This window comes from Apteryx mantelli, unplaced genomic scaffold (assembly GCF_036417845.1).
Source record: "Apteryx mantelli isolate bAptMan1 unplaced genomic scaffold, bAptMan1.hap1 HAP1_SCAFFOLD_40, whole genome shotgun sequence".
In the NCBI taxonomy this organism is placed as follows: Eukaryota; Metazoa; Chordata; class Aves; order Apterygiformes; family Apterygidae; genus Apteryx; species Apteryx mantelli.
In genome coordinates this window covers 1,031,872-1,045,680 of record NW_027118755.1, presented here as the reverse complement: position 1 = coordinate 1,045,680, position 13,809 = coordinate 1,031,872, and the positions used below count along the sequence as shown (strand labels likewise).

The following is a 13,809-nucleotide window of genomic DNA, read 5'->3' as shown; positions in this document are numbered from 1 at the left end:
CACACCACCTCCCTGCTTCCTAGGTCTGGGCCAGCCCTGTCCGTTCTTAGAAACCAGACTGCTTCAGCTTTCCTTACCAATGTTTGGTCTCTCTCATAATTCTCCCTCTTACTTCGGCTTCCTTCCCAGCCCCTTGCTACACAACACAACCACTGCTTCTTCATTGACACGGTTCATCTGTAAATCCCACTAGTGACTTTTCTGCCTGACGCTACTCCTTTAATCACTCACTCTGTCTCTCTCTTTTCTCTTCTCTCTCTCTCTCTCTCTCTTCTCTAAGGACAAGAAAGGGCATACAAGTCATGGGGAGGATTCTTGTGTGTAGTGAGAATACCTGCGGAAGATGTGGCGAGGAGCCAGTGACTGGCAGAGTGCGTGGTAGCAGGCCCAGCATGTGGAACTACACACTGACCAAATTCCCATCAGGGCCAGGCATGCATATTCCATTTTGTCAACAACGTCTAGCTGCTTCCCAGGCAGGAGCTACTCAAGGTTAGCACGGCTGAGCTAAGGAAATAGTTCTAGCAGATTTAAGGAGCCCTTAGGAACGAGTCGAGTCCTGCCTGGATGTCTGACCCATGTGTCTGACCTGTGCCTCCAGCAGCCTCCCGTCAGTGACCCCTCCTTGCAGTTCCCAGGGCTTCTCATGCAGCTTGTAGTGTAAGTAAGTCCTTTATTAAACCTATCCTGTTTAACCCCTTATGAACCTTGAGTGTCTCTTTCCACCAGTATCCGACCCTCTCTTGCCTGCCTTGCGGTCACATTGTGATATCCAGGAAGCCTTAATGCAATCTCAGTGGATATGGATGCCCATATCAATGTAACAGCACTGTTGTCCATGGAAGCATTCACAGGTGACTGGCAGGATGGTATTCCAGGCACTGAGGTCTTGTTGCACTGTGCCATTGTGAGAATGGAAAAACTTCACCACGTGAAGATGCTCGCTTACAGGCACTTATGTGCAGCAGGAGTCAGGGGCTGTAAACACCTTTGGCATCCTGAGGGCATTGATGGTTGTCAAGCTGAATTACACTCAGGTGCTAGGACCTCTGAAACAACACTGCATTCCTACTTCTAGAGCTGATTTGAGTTTCTGAATGATTCTAATAAGTTCCTGTTTGCCTTCACGCGTATCATATCCATTCGTACCACAGACTAGCAACAAGTGCCTGTCTTATAACTAAAATATTCACACATAAATAGTCTCATGTATGTTATCAGAGGTTGTATGCTAAAGTTTTGAATGAGAAACTACAGAGAAATGCTTAGATATCACCAGAGTAATACTAAAACCTTTTCATAGCCTTAATCATCTTGGCAACCCTGTGCACAGAACAGCACTGAGAACAATGGTTCCAGTACAAGTGTTCAGGTAATGGACTGAGTCATGGGTACAAGATCTTATATCAGCTTCATCTCTGAAGCATACATATTCCGAAAACACTCCCTGAATGTGTGTGTCTACCATTGCATTATCGGGTGCTATTTTAGGTATTTGAGGTCTTAAAAAATATATATATCTCCATCTTTAGAAGTAAATAGAATGAAAGAAAGAGAGAAAGAAGGAAAAAGAAAGACGGAAAAAGAAAGGACTATAAAAGGAGCAAAAGATGTTAAGTCAGAGACAGAAGTCAACTGTGTAGTTGTATCAGGTCCAATGAAGCCATGATACCTATTCAACTTGTTATACTTGGGAATTTCTAAAAGATGTAACAAACTTGTTGGAAAATTCCCCATTAAAACTGTTACTCTTTCTGAGAATTAGGTGTCATAACCTTGCACATTTCTTTTTTTTTTTTTTTTGATTCTACACCTTCCTCCTGCTTATGAGAGCTTGCTGTACAAATAATCGTTACCAATATTAACAGGATGTGGCTAGAAGAAGAGGGAAACTAACTGTTATTTTATCAGTGATCAGTTCAACTCCCCACAGCATCATTAGATTTCTGTGTCCCTGAAATGCTATGCCTTGATGTTTTCAGAACTGAAGTCCCATAAGATTCAGAGGCTTGATCCCAAGAGGAGTTATCAGAGAGACAGAAATTTTCCTTTGCTGGAAATAAACGTGATACTGTTTCAGTGGCAGAGAGTACTGTATTAGGTTTTCTGACTCCACTGAACAGCCAGAACTCATCCTCTTTGAAAGCAGTGTATTAGATGTGAGCCACTAAACTGCTATAGTTCTTTCAGCTTTGGGAGAAATGCAGTTTATTCAGCTAGGAATTGGAATGAAGAAACCATATTAGAGGACCCTTCTTTGATTTAGAAAAGGAAAACCTGCAGGATTTCAGAGCAATCTTCATGTAAACATTAGGTAACCAACCTTCATTCCTCCCTTCCTACCTTCCTGCCTGCCTGCCTGCCTGTCTTTCTTCCTCATAATTTTCTTTGCTTGCAATTCTCAAACATGCCATTCCTTTCAGAGAGCTGGTACACAGGTGGCACTTCCAGCATCAGTATTGACCACATAGGTTACAACAGTTCCAGTATTTGTTGAAACAGTTGGGGTGGGAAATCAAGGAATTCTTTCATGTCCCTTTCCAGACTCAGTATCTGATCTCTTCCATTTATGAGGCAGCATCAGCTGATAATGCATCTTATGGAAGAGGAGGCTGGGAAATGGATATAGCAGCTCAGGACAGAAAGATAGGAAGTTACTGCCAAGTGATTCTGTCTTTCCCTGCAGGGATGGATAACCAGACAGAGGTGAGGAAGTTCATCCTCCTTGGCCTGAGCAATGTTCAAGGGCTACAGAAATTCCTGTTCATGCTGTTCTTACTCCTGTACCTGTCTACCCTGCTGGGGAATATGGCAATCATGATTGTAGTGGCATGTGAACCCCGGCTACACACCCCCATGTACTTTTTCCTCTTCAACCTCTCCTGCCTGGATATTTTCTTCTCCACAGTTACCGTGCCCAAGGTGCTGGCTGGGTTCCTCTCGGGGCACCAGGACATTTCTTACACTGGCTGCCTAAGCCAGCTCCACTTCTCCTACTTCGTGGGAAGCAGCGAAGCTTTCCTCCTGGCTGTCATGGCCTATGACCGCTTTGTGGCCATCTGCAACCCCCTGCGCTACACCCTGATCATGAGCCCACGGGCCTGCCTGCTGCTGGCTGTAGCCACTTGGACTACTGGCTTCCTTCATGCTCTGATGCACACAGTCATGACCTCCCAGCTCCATTTCTGTGGCCCCAGCCACATCCAGCACTACTTCTGTGACATCAAGCCCCTGGTGAGACTGGCCTGCAGTAGCAGCCAGCTCAACCTGAACCTTCTCAACATTGTCACAGGGAGTATTGCAATAGGCCCCTTTGTCTTCACACTCTTGTCTTACTTATACATTTTTTCCTTCCTCCGACTGAAAGTCCAGTCCAAGGAGGGAAGGAGGAAAGCCTTCTCCACTTGCACCTCCCATCTCACAGTAGTGGCCTTATTCTATGTCCCTGTTATTTTTAACTATGTGCCACCTTCCTCAGGCAATTCATCCCGCTGGACAATGATAGCCACGCTTATGTATAATGTTGTCACACCAGTCCTCAATCCTTTGATCTACACCCTGAGGAATGTGGAGGTGAAGTGTGCCCTAAAGAGAAGACTTTTCTCCAGAGAGTTACTAGCACAGAAAATGTTCTGCTTTGCAGCTTGTGTGGGGTAGTAGGCAATGGACAATGCAATGAGAGGAGCTTTTGGCTCAAGAATGTGTTGTGCAGAAGTCTGCTTTTCACTGCCAACAGCCTGGGTCCCTTCAGAAACACCCTACGTACTGGATATGGTCTCATCTCTCCTATCTTGGGCAGTAGCAGTGCTAATTAGCATTAGCAGCTCCAGGGGGTAATACTTCAATAAAAACACCTTTATTCGAGTGATTTAGCTGCAAAGTCACTTGATTTTGCTTTTTTTCTTTTTCTTTTCGGCAGCTGAATCCCACCCCCAGTCAGAGCTGTCAAGAGAAGTCAAGGCATGATTCATCTTATCCTAAAGCTGATAGAAGGGAGGGATTCATTTCTTTCCATGGGATTCAGTTGGCCACATACAGACATGTATGTCATGCCACTTGAAATACTCCGGGTATCTCAGCTGGTGTCTCTCTGCTGCTCCAGAAAGGCATAGGTCTCCCATAGGCGCTATACCAGATCTACCAGCCCTGTATGGATGTCAGATATCCTAGGGCCTCTAAGATGGTACTAGACACCTTTGTGTAGGCAACTTCATTTGCCAATAAACTCGTGTAATACATTGTGTCTCTTAATATGGGCGTTCTGTACAGCAGGGCAACAATATGGGAGCAAGTTTTGCTCTCCACCAAACAATGCCTGCTGATCTCTTTTAGGGTCTCCCCTGTTCCTCTAGCCAGGAATTCCCTGGTAGCATTTACACTGGCTCATAATTACAACACAGTTACAAGCTTCCTATGGGGAATGCCTCTATGACTTTACTGCCCAGCATTACTGATAGTGTCATTTCCAAAGCTTGAAATACCACAACCTTGACAATGTAGCTCGGACCATTTCACAAATTCCTCCTTCCTCCAATTCTGTAGACTTGGGAAGATAACTTTTTGGAGAGGGATCTCCCATTCTAAGACCACCTCGCCCTCTTCACGTGTGACTGGGATCACTTTGATCACTGTTTTATCCAAAACTGATGGTCTCTCATGTTTGCTACACTCAGCTGCCACCCACAGTCTCTCAAAATCTTTATCAATACCTTCCTTTAGCTCTGCAGATCAAATAATGCTATATTGGGAGTGGGTAATTCTATGCAGTGTACCAGCCTGCACATCTGGGATCAAACCAGCCAGCTGAGTGATCCCCAAGACACTGTCTTTAGTATTTGGGTAGAACGTGGAATCACAGGCACAGGCAGGAAGATGTAACGAGCCTTTAGCTGCTGACTGAATACGCAGGTCAAGCCTGTGGAGGTACACCATGGTCTATGAGATAGATTGACTTTGTGATTGTTTAACCCTTCAAGATATTGACCTTCTGCAGTGGTTTTAATGGTGCCTTTCCAATCCACCTTAACCAGGACTCAAGGTTTCTCTTGCAGTTCGAGTCTTCATATCCCATTTGTGAGTGCTGTAAGATCTAGGTGGAGAGACAAGGGTGAGTGGACTGGGCCCAGAAACTGGAGTCAGACCTCAGGTGATAATGGCTCTTGTGACTGTGGTGACAGTAACTGCAGCAAGAGAGGGTCCTAGCATCAGTCACCGGAGCAGGACCATGGGTTGTTGGGCCAGTGTACTCAAATATCAGCTACTGAGGGTGGCCAGGGTGAGTGGAGTGAGGGTCTCAGTGTCAGCAGCTGGAGCGAGGATCACAGGTCATAGTACCCGTGTACCTTGGCAATAGCTGCGGGGGGAGGGGGACAGAGTGCTTGCATTTTCCCTTAGTCTGCTCTGTGTGTGTGTGTGTGTGTGTGTGTGAGATAAACACTCAGCCTCACTACTGGTTGAATTTGCAAAGAGGAGAGCAGCAGCTGTGCTTGGGCTGGAGAGGCCTCCCCTCTGTGCACCAGGCTGGGCTCCAGTGCCCAGACAGGAATCCTTGGGTCCCAGAGCCCGCTGGAGGCAGCGGCTTTATAACATTCCTCAACAAAATTACAATTTTGTAAGGGGGTGGGGCGCAGAAAGTTGACTTTTGCATTGGAGATACCATTATGTCAATATCTAAAGAACCACATGGCCAAGACACAGTTACTAGTTGAAGCAGCATTGTTCACTCATGCAAGCTTCATAGTAAAATCCTTTGCCTCTTTGCTAATCCAAATCACAAAGACCTTGCCAACAGGCAGTAAGATTTTGCACCCGGTAAAAAACTAAAAAATATAATTCTGAGTCAAAAACATTGATTTTTTTCTTCTCCACTCAGGAAACTGGCCAGTGTCTTGGGCATGACAGTGGAACATTGGCAGATTTCCCAAGCAGAAGTACATGGGTTATGAAAGTGCAAATCAGCCACAAACAGCACAGTGATGAGGATGTTCCCAGACATGGTCACAATGTAAATCATGAGGAAGACTAGAAAGAGCGGTATTGACATTTGTAAAGGTTTCCAAATGCCAGTAGGATGATTCTCCTGACCTGGTTTTAATGTCCTCCTTCATTTTTTGTCATGAATTGCACCAAGAAAAATGAATAACAGATTAAAAATCAGGAAAAAAGCATTAATGGGAGTGGTTCTACATGTATTCTGTATTTGAAACACACTGTGGTGTGTTTCATTCAGTGAAGAACAAAACTAAAGAGGAAAAAATTCTGCCCTCTTTTAAGACTCATTTTAAAAGAGGTATTTGATGTGGGTGACGGAAGAGTGTGAATTGTCCTCAAGGTGTTTCTCCTTTTGCACTTACTGCAGGAAGGGTTTTTATGATTTAGGTTCAGAAGAGCAGACCCTCACTCCAGCAGGAGTCAGGAGACTGACTCCTAAAGGGTCCATCTCCCTTACCTTCAGACATCTCCAGTACGGACATCCACAGCTGGTGTTGTTGTTTCAGGTTCATTTTACAAATGAAAGAGCACTTGCCGCCTGCCTAGACACACTTTTCTTGTGACACCTGAGATGCCATACAGTATCTCCAGGGGCTGGTAAGTACAACACAAGGCAGACCCTTGGCTTGTGGAGCAGAAAGTGGAGGTCAGACAGAAGACCTGGGGGCCTCCCTGGTGGTACAAGATTCCTATGTGTGGACAAATAAATTGAGCCATAGATTTCCATGTACTGTAACAGGAGCTTTGGAGGGATAGCTCACATGTGCACACATATCCTGTAGACACAGAAATGCAGATAGGTGAACCTGGTTGTAAAGCCCACCCCTACCTCAGGAGATGAATCACACCTGAGATATGACCAATTCTATCCATTACCTGCACAAAGGCAATGCAAGCTTTGGTATAGATATCTATACGCTAGAAATCTGATTTGGGATGGATGAATCTCCCATCTAAGACTGGAGAAAATAAATACCTTCTTCTTTTTGAGCATTTAGCTACCACATAACTTACGTTACAGCAGTGTTAACACTTTGGTGTTCTACACACAAAATAGTAGAAGAGGCTGTTATTGATTCAAAGCATTAGTAATCTTAGAATCATAGGATAATTGGAAGAGATCCCCAGAGGTCATCTAGTCTAAACCCCTCCTCAAAGCAGGTCTAAGAAGATGAAGTTGTTAGGGATTTGTCTGGTTAAGTCCTGAACACCTCCGAGGATGGAGATTCCATGACCTTTCTGGGGAACTTCTTCCAGTACTTGACCACTCTCATGGTAAATAATAATAACAGCAATAACAAATTAAATAAAAACATATGTCTAGAAAGAATTTCCCATGTTCCAACTTGTGTCCCTTACCTCTTGCACTATCACTGTGCACATCTGAGATGAGCCTGGCTTTGTCTTCTCTGTATCCGCTGATCATGTAGTTGTAGAGAGCAAAAAGGTGTCGCATTAGCCTTCTCCTCCTAAGGCTGACCAAGCCCAGTTTCCTCACCATCTCCTTGTACATCATGTGCTCAAGTCCCCTGAGCATCTTGAGAGCCTCCACTGGACTTGCTCCAGTATGTCAACGTCCTTCATGTACTGGGGAGTCCAAAACTGGACACAATGCTCTAGAGGTATTCTCACAAGTACTAAAGAGAGGGTAAGGATCACTTCCCTCTGGGCCTGCTGGCTGCACTCTTACTAATACACCCAAGGTGTGGTTGGCCTTCTTTTGCTGCAGTGACACACTGCAGACTTGTTTTCAAGCTCTTGTCTTTCAGAATCCCCAGATCTTTCTGTGCAGACCTGCTTACTAGATAGTTGGACACAGCCTGCCCTGTTGCATGGGGTTATTCCACCCAGATTCGAGCCATAGGATTTGCTTTTCCTTCATTTCAGGAGGTTCCTGTTAGCCCATTTCTCCAGCCTGTCAAGGCCCTCTGAATAGCAGCCATGCCCTCCATGGTCCAGTGTATCAGGTCCAACAAAGCATCTCTCCTAGTCACTTCATCAATCACCTTCACCAAGAAATTATCTTCTGTGAATTCCAGAAATCTGCACAATTCCTTGTGCCCAGCTGCACTGCCCTTCCAGCAGACATCAGGGTGGTTCGAATCACCCGTGAGTATACCAGGGGCTGTGACTGTGAGGCTTTCTCCTGCTGTAGTGACGAGCAAGCAAAGAGTTAACAGGACTGAAGAAGTTTGTCAACTGATATGTGCAAGGAGTGATATGCGCAAGGCTGTGGAATAGAAGAATAGACAGGACTAAAGAAGTGTGCCACCTGATAAGTCTGGGGAATCAAAACTGCAGGGACCCCCAGGGAGGGAAGAAGCGATATGGAGGTATTGTGGTCTTGCCTCACTAGCAGGGTCTTTCCAAGCAGAAAAAAAAACAGTCCCGTGATTGTGGAACTCACAAAGGTCAGCAAAAGCAGTGTTTGCCCAGAGCCCCAGCCATGTAAAAAGAGACTTGGAAGCTAAGAGAGTTTGAGCAGGGGATGGGAACGTGACCTGATCATCCTCTCCAGCTGGACCGTGAGTATCCGCCCCCCCCCCCCTTTTCCTGGGACGCTGGGTTAAGGTAACTCCTGCAGGTTGAGAGTCCTCTCACTAGGAGAGTGAATAAGCTGGCTTTCAAGTTGGGGTAAGCAGTGTTTCCAATTAATAGCACAGTAACTGATGGTTTGGGGTTATCCTTTCTAAATTAGTAATCGCATTATTTTAATGGATGTAACTAATCCAAGAGGTTGTGTGAGGAAGTAAACATATTTTTTATTATGTTACTGTCTCAGTTGTTACTGTTGAACCTTCATAGTGTGACATATAGGATTATGTTATGACTGTGTCCCCCACCACAGCACCTATGTGAGTTGGTCCAGAGTTTCCCACGTCCCTGGCTTTGCACTCTGTGAGCAGTTTCCTGGCTGCATGGTAGCCATGGACTTGATTGGTGCCAAGAACCCTACAACACCCCCCTGGGAGACAAAAAACAAGGAGCATAATTGCACGCTAACTGGGCCAAGTACGACACCTACAGACCATGGCTCTGTTCTCACCACACACAGCCTCAGAACCAAGATCCCTGCACCACCAGAGCTCTGCCAAGCCCCACAGCCTGCCGCCCTGAATCACCCAGGCTCCAGGACTGTAACTCTGCCTCTGCCTCAGTCTCTGCCCTACTCCCTCCAAAACACTATGAGTAACTTTACAAATGTCTTTGAGAAGAATGTGGAAGAAACGCTACCACTCTATGACACATATGACTGCCACATTGACCTGATCCCAAGAAAGGAGGTGCCTTGCCACCCTGAATTAGCAGCCCTCAAAGAATACCTCAAGGACAATCTGGCACAGTGGTTTATCTACCTCTCCTCCTGGCTCCTCATGCAGGAGGAGAAGAGGAAGACTACGGCCCTGTATAGATTACAAGAGGCTTAACAATATCATGGTGAAGAACTGGCACCCCCTGCTCCTCACCCCGGAGCTATTAACAGTCCTCAGAGGTCTCTACTTGCTTTTGAATTTCATTCAGTTTCTGCCAGTTAGCAGCTGCTCAGGTCTCGTCCCATCTAGGGTGAGGGAAAGTGAGTGGCCTTTTCTAATCATTCCATAGATAAAGCCTATTCAATCAGTGTATCCATTGCTAAGTCTGTATCGTTCTGTCTATGGCAATTAATGTGATAATGTAGCTCGAGGAAATGGCCCAGACCAGCTGAGCTATGGTTCAATTTAGGATATGGGAAGCAATACACACACTCCTAAACTTGTAAATTACACATCTACAGTTTAATTATATATATATAAAAAAATGCTACTATGTAACTTAAATGACTACCACAGTATGCAAACATTTATACATTCGACACACAATAGTAATTTGACAGTACTGATCAGCCTGTTCCTGGTGTCTATGTACTAAAAGCGTCTGACCTGAGAGTATTCACACATTCCAGCTTTCTGGCATGGGTGTGGAAGCTCCACCACAATGTTTTGCAGCGGTTCAGTAACTCTCCCAAGCAGTCACTCAGGTGTTGGAGGGACTGTCACAGGATGTGTGCCTGCGTCTGTAAGAACTTGAATATCTCAGTAATGGTCTCTGTGCTTCAGTTTAAAAGCCCCAGTTCCCACGAGATGAGAGGAACTGTTCTGAGTGATTGCACTTAGGGTGCTGCTTCTTTGGGTGCTGTTTTCACAGGAATTTTTATAAAGGAAAACTGATGCAGTGTATTGTTTCAATTTTACTATTCCGCCTGTCAGCCCAGTGTAATTCAGCCTAACACCACCAACATGATTGCAAATATCCCACTTTATTAATAGAATACTGACCCTTAGCTGGTTTCATTATAAATGTGTCACCTGCTTTGATCTTCTAGTGAACACAGGGCTGAATTCAACTTGTATTGCAAATCAAGCAGGTTTTTCAAGAAGAACATTCAGTCCTGTGGTTTGGGTTTCTTTATTGTTGTTGTTGTTACTTTCTTGTGTTATTTCTCAGTGATGGATTATCCATCACTGCCTTTTGTAAACTACTCCATCTGACAATTAGTCTATTGAAAATGCATGCTTTGTAACCACTGCTGCCTCACTGACCAGGTGAATACCTTTGCTACATCAAAAAGCCTCCTGATCTCCCTGAAGGCAATTAGAGGCTTTGATCAAGCTATCCCTATACTTTTTTTTCCCTTGATAAATAAATAAATAAATAAATGTATATATATATATATATATATATATAAGTAAGTAAATAGATTTATTTCCTTAAGTCTTACTAGCAGGTATGCCCTATTAAAAATGAAGCTTACTATAAGAAGTATAACTCTTTATTTTATAACTTCGGGCTTTTATGTGGAAAAGAGTAAGGGTTTCTTGTGTAGTAGGCTACAAAAAAACATTGACAACTAAACTTTGCTCCTGAATTAATAGCCTTTGCTATAGAGTTATGGAGTTCACTAACACAAGACGGCCTATGAACAAAAATGTAGCAGGGTTCCAAGAAGGACTCAGCATGTCCAGGGTAAAGGAAAGTAAAAAGGCTGGGCTTTAAGAGCCAATATAAATGCGCTGGTTACTTCAGCTAATGATCTTAGTGTCTTTTCACAGTTAGTGAGTCTATAGTGAGGTATAAATTGGGAGGCATAAATCTCACTCAGCAGGTCTCTCCATCCCTTTATTTTCTAATTTCTGGTAGCAATATGAGAGGATCAAAATAGATCTCAAGGACTAACACCCTCACCCCACCCCCTGGAAAAAGAAAAAAAGAAGAAAGAAAAAAGATGTTTCTGTGAAAAATTTCCTTCCCTCTGTCATGACCAAAAGCATGGCAGAAGTGACACTGAGTGAGACCACAGTGAGAGAGTTCATCCTTTGGGGACTGCCCTCCAGCTCAGAGGCACAAATGATCCTCTCTGTGGTGTTTCTGCCCCTCCATCTCATGACTCTGCCTGACAACCTCCTTGTAATGCTGTCCGTTGACCATGACTGATACTTTCTCACAGCCACATGCCTCTTCCTCAGCAACCCTTTTTTCCCGCAGATCCACCATTTGTCTGTTACAGAGCCTGAAATGTTGGGTGACCTCTTCTGTGCAGAGAAGATCATCTCTTTGGAAGGATGTGTGGCCCAGATGTTCTTCCTTCATCTCTGTCTGTACAGAGATCTGCCTCCTTGCTGCAACAGCCTATGACTGCTGCAGGGCCATCTGCAACCCTATGCACTATCATCCCACACTCATGCGAGAGTACACCTACAGCTGGCTGGGGCTGTGTGCGTGGGGACAGGGATCCCCTGTGGCCTGACTGGAATTATGATCAAGCTGCCCTGCTTCACAGAATTTGACAGCTTGGTCTGTGATGTGCTGCCAGTGATCAAGGCGGCTTGCACGAATGCCTACATTATTGAGATGCTGAAAATCTCCAGCTCTGGGCTCATCTAGGCTTGCTTCATGGTCCCACTGGCCTCTTATGGCATCCTCCTAGTCTTGCTACAGAAACATCTGTGCAAAGGTGTGCATGAGGCCCTCAGTGCTTCTGCCATCAGGCTCATGGTTGTAATGCTCTTCCTGGGATACTGCATCTTCATTTACTCCTGCCCTTGCACCAGCTTCACTGAGGGCACTGTGATATCAGTCTTCCTAACACAGCCGTCACCTCCTGCTAAATCCCATAATCTGCATCCTGGGAAATGAGTACATGAGGTGGGCACTCCCCAAGCTAATTGGGAGAAAAGTAGCCACAGAGGAGAAATAAAAGCTAGAGCAAAAGCAGCTGCACTTTCCAGGGTCAGGTGCTGGTTTTTTCCAGCTTTATCAGTAATAGGTAAATTTCATTGTGACAAATCAGCACCTAACCTCTTTCTGTGCAGATAATCCTGGTACTTCACTTTGTAACTTTTAGGCCATGCTTATCAGCCTGTGTTTGAACTCTCTTGCCTCACCAGGAAACGTAAAAAAAAGGGGGTTTCTTCCAAGATTAAGCTACCATACAAAAGACATCACTTTCTACCCTTTTTTTTTTTTTTGGAAGTGTATTCAGAGCAATGTGCAAGTTTTCATTTTGAGATAAGATTTTAGGAAGCTGAGGCTTGGTTAATTCCTTTGCTTGATTATCCCCTTTTTTCCCCACACTGTTCTCAAGCTGTTCTAAACATCCATAGTTCTTGCTGACAGAGCAGCTAAAGATGCAAATGAAGAACCGGAGAAAATAATCCTGCCCATACTTGACTTTTTGTCACTGTTGCAAGGAGATAAGAAACATAATGCTTGAATGCCATTCATTAGGCATATTGTTTATTAATAGTTCTCTCTTTTTAAGGAAAATCCCTTAAGATGAACGCCTGAAGCTGCAATCCTTTGTCAGTTCTCCATCGGCGCTTTTGATCACTCAGTTTGCACTCGTTGCAGTGTGCAGATTTTCAGCATGGCAGCTCTTATTCAGAGGCCTTCTTCCACACTGAGTTTGTGATCCCTTTCCTAAGTCCAAGTCATTTGGGCAGAGCTCATGGGCTGTATTCTGCTCTCCCAGTGCGTAAACTTGGTGTTAGTTCACCAAGAACACCTTTAAGAAGGCAAAGCGAGTTATGTGGCATGGGTGAACATTTGTTCTTTGTCTCCAGAGGCCATTGAAATGGACTTTGAACAATTGTGTGAGCTACTATAGCCACACAGGTTTTCTGGGTGACTAACTGGACCCACAGCTCTGCTCCCAAGGGACTTATTAAATCTCTTCCAAAGCTTATACTGTCAACAACCTAGGATGATTTAACAAATCCCTTTGTGACTCTCTAGTAAGGCATGCATTTAACATTTCTTGAGTCCCAAATCTGTCTTTCAGACAAGCACGCAGCCCAAGCTTTATCAGTTCTCTGTGACTTCATCACAGCACAAAAGGTTCTGTATTTGGTGTTCAGAGTGATTGAGTACCACATGCTCTTGCTCTCCAGAACTAGCTGTTACGGGGAAGGGTTGAAGGTGTAAGTCACCTCTACATCCCTGTTTATCCTGTCAGCGTTAAGCTTCAACTTCTGATTTGGGGGCAGGAAAGCTTTGGAAGTAGGCAAGAAGTTCAGTTTCTATTTTGATTTTTGCATTGTTCATGAAGTAACCAATCAAGATTTATTTTATTTTATTTTATTTTATTTTATTTATTTGCTTCTTTCTTTGTTTGTTTGTTTATTAAGTAAAGGCTTGAACTAGTTAAATATCAGGACGATCTTCCAGTATGAGGGGACCATCTGCACAAGATAACTTGGGTATATTAGAGGGACCCCCCCCTCAAAAAAAAAAAAAATCCAAACCAAAGCAAACCCTGCCTGTTCAGTTGCAGGAATTATC

General features: G+C 44.4%; 2 protein-coding genes across 2 annotated transcripts in view; both read left to right on the top strand.

Annotated features, from left to right (window-relative positions):
• LOC136996504 (SUN domain-containing protein 3-like) overlaps positions 1-13,809 on the top strand; it is a 512,910-nt gene that overhangs the window by 330,294 nt on the left and 168,807 nt on the right. The window lies entirely within an intron of this gene.
• On the top strand, positions 2,689-3,609 carry LOC136996501 (olfactory receptor 12D1-like; the record flags this gene model as incomplete). The annotated part of the gene is made up of 1 exon (XM_067317427.1): positions 2,689-3,609. A coding segment is annotated over exon 1 (921 nt), but the record flags the coding sequence as incomplete, so codon positions are not given.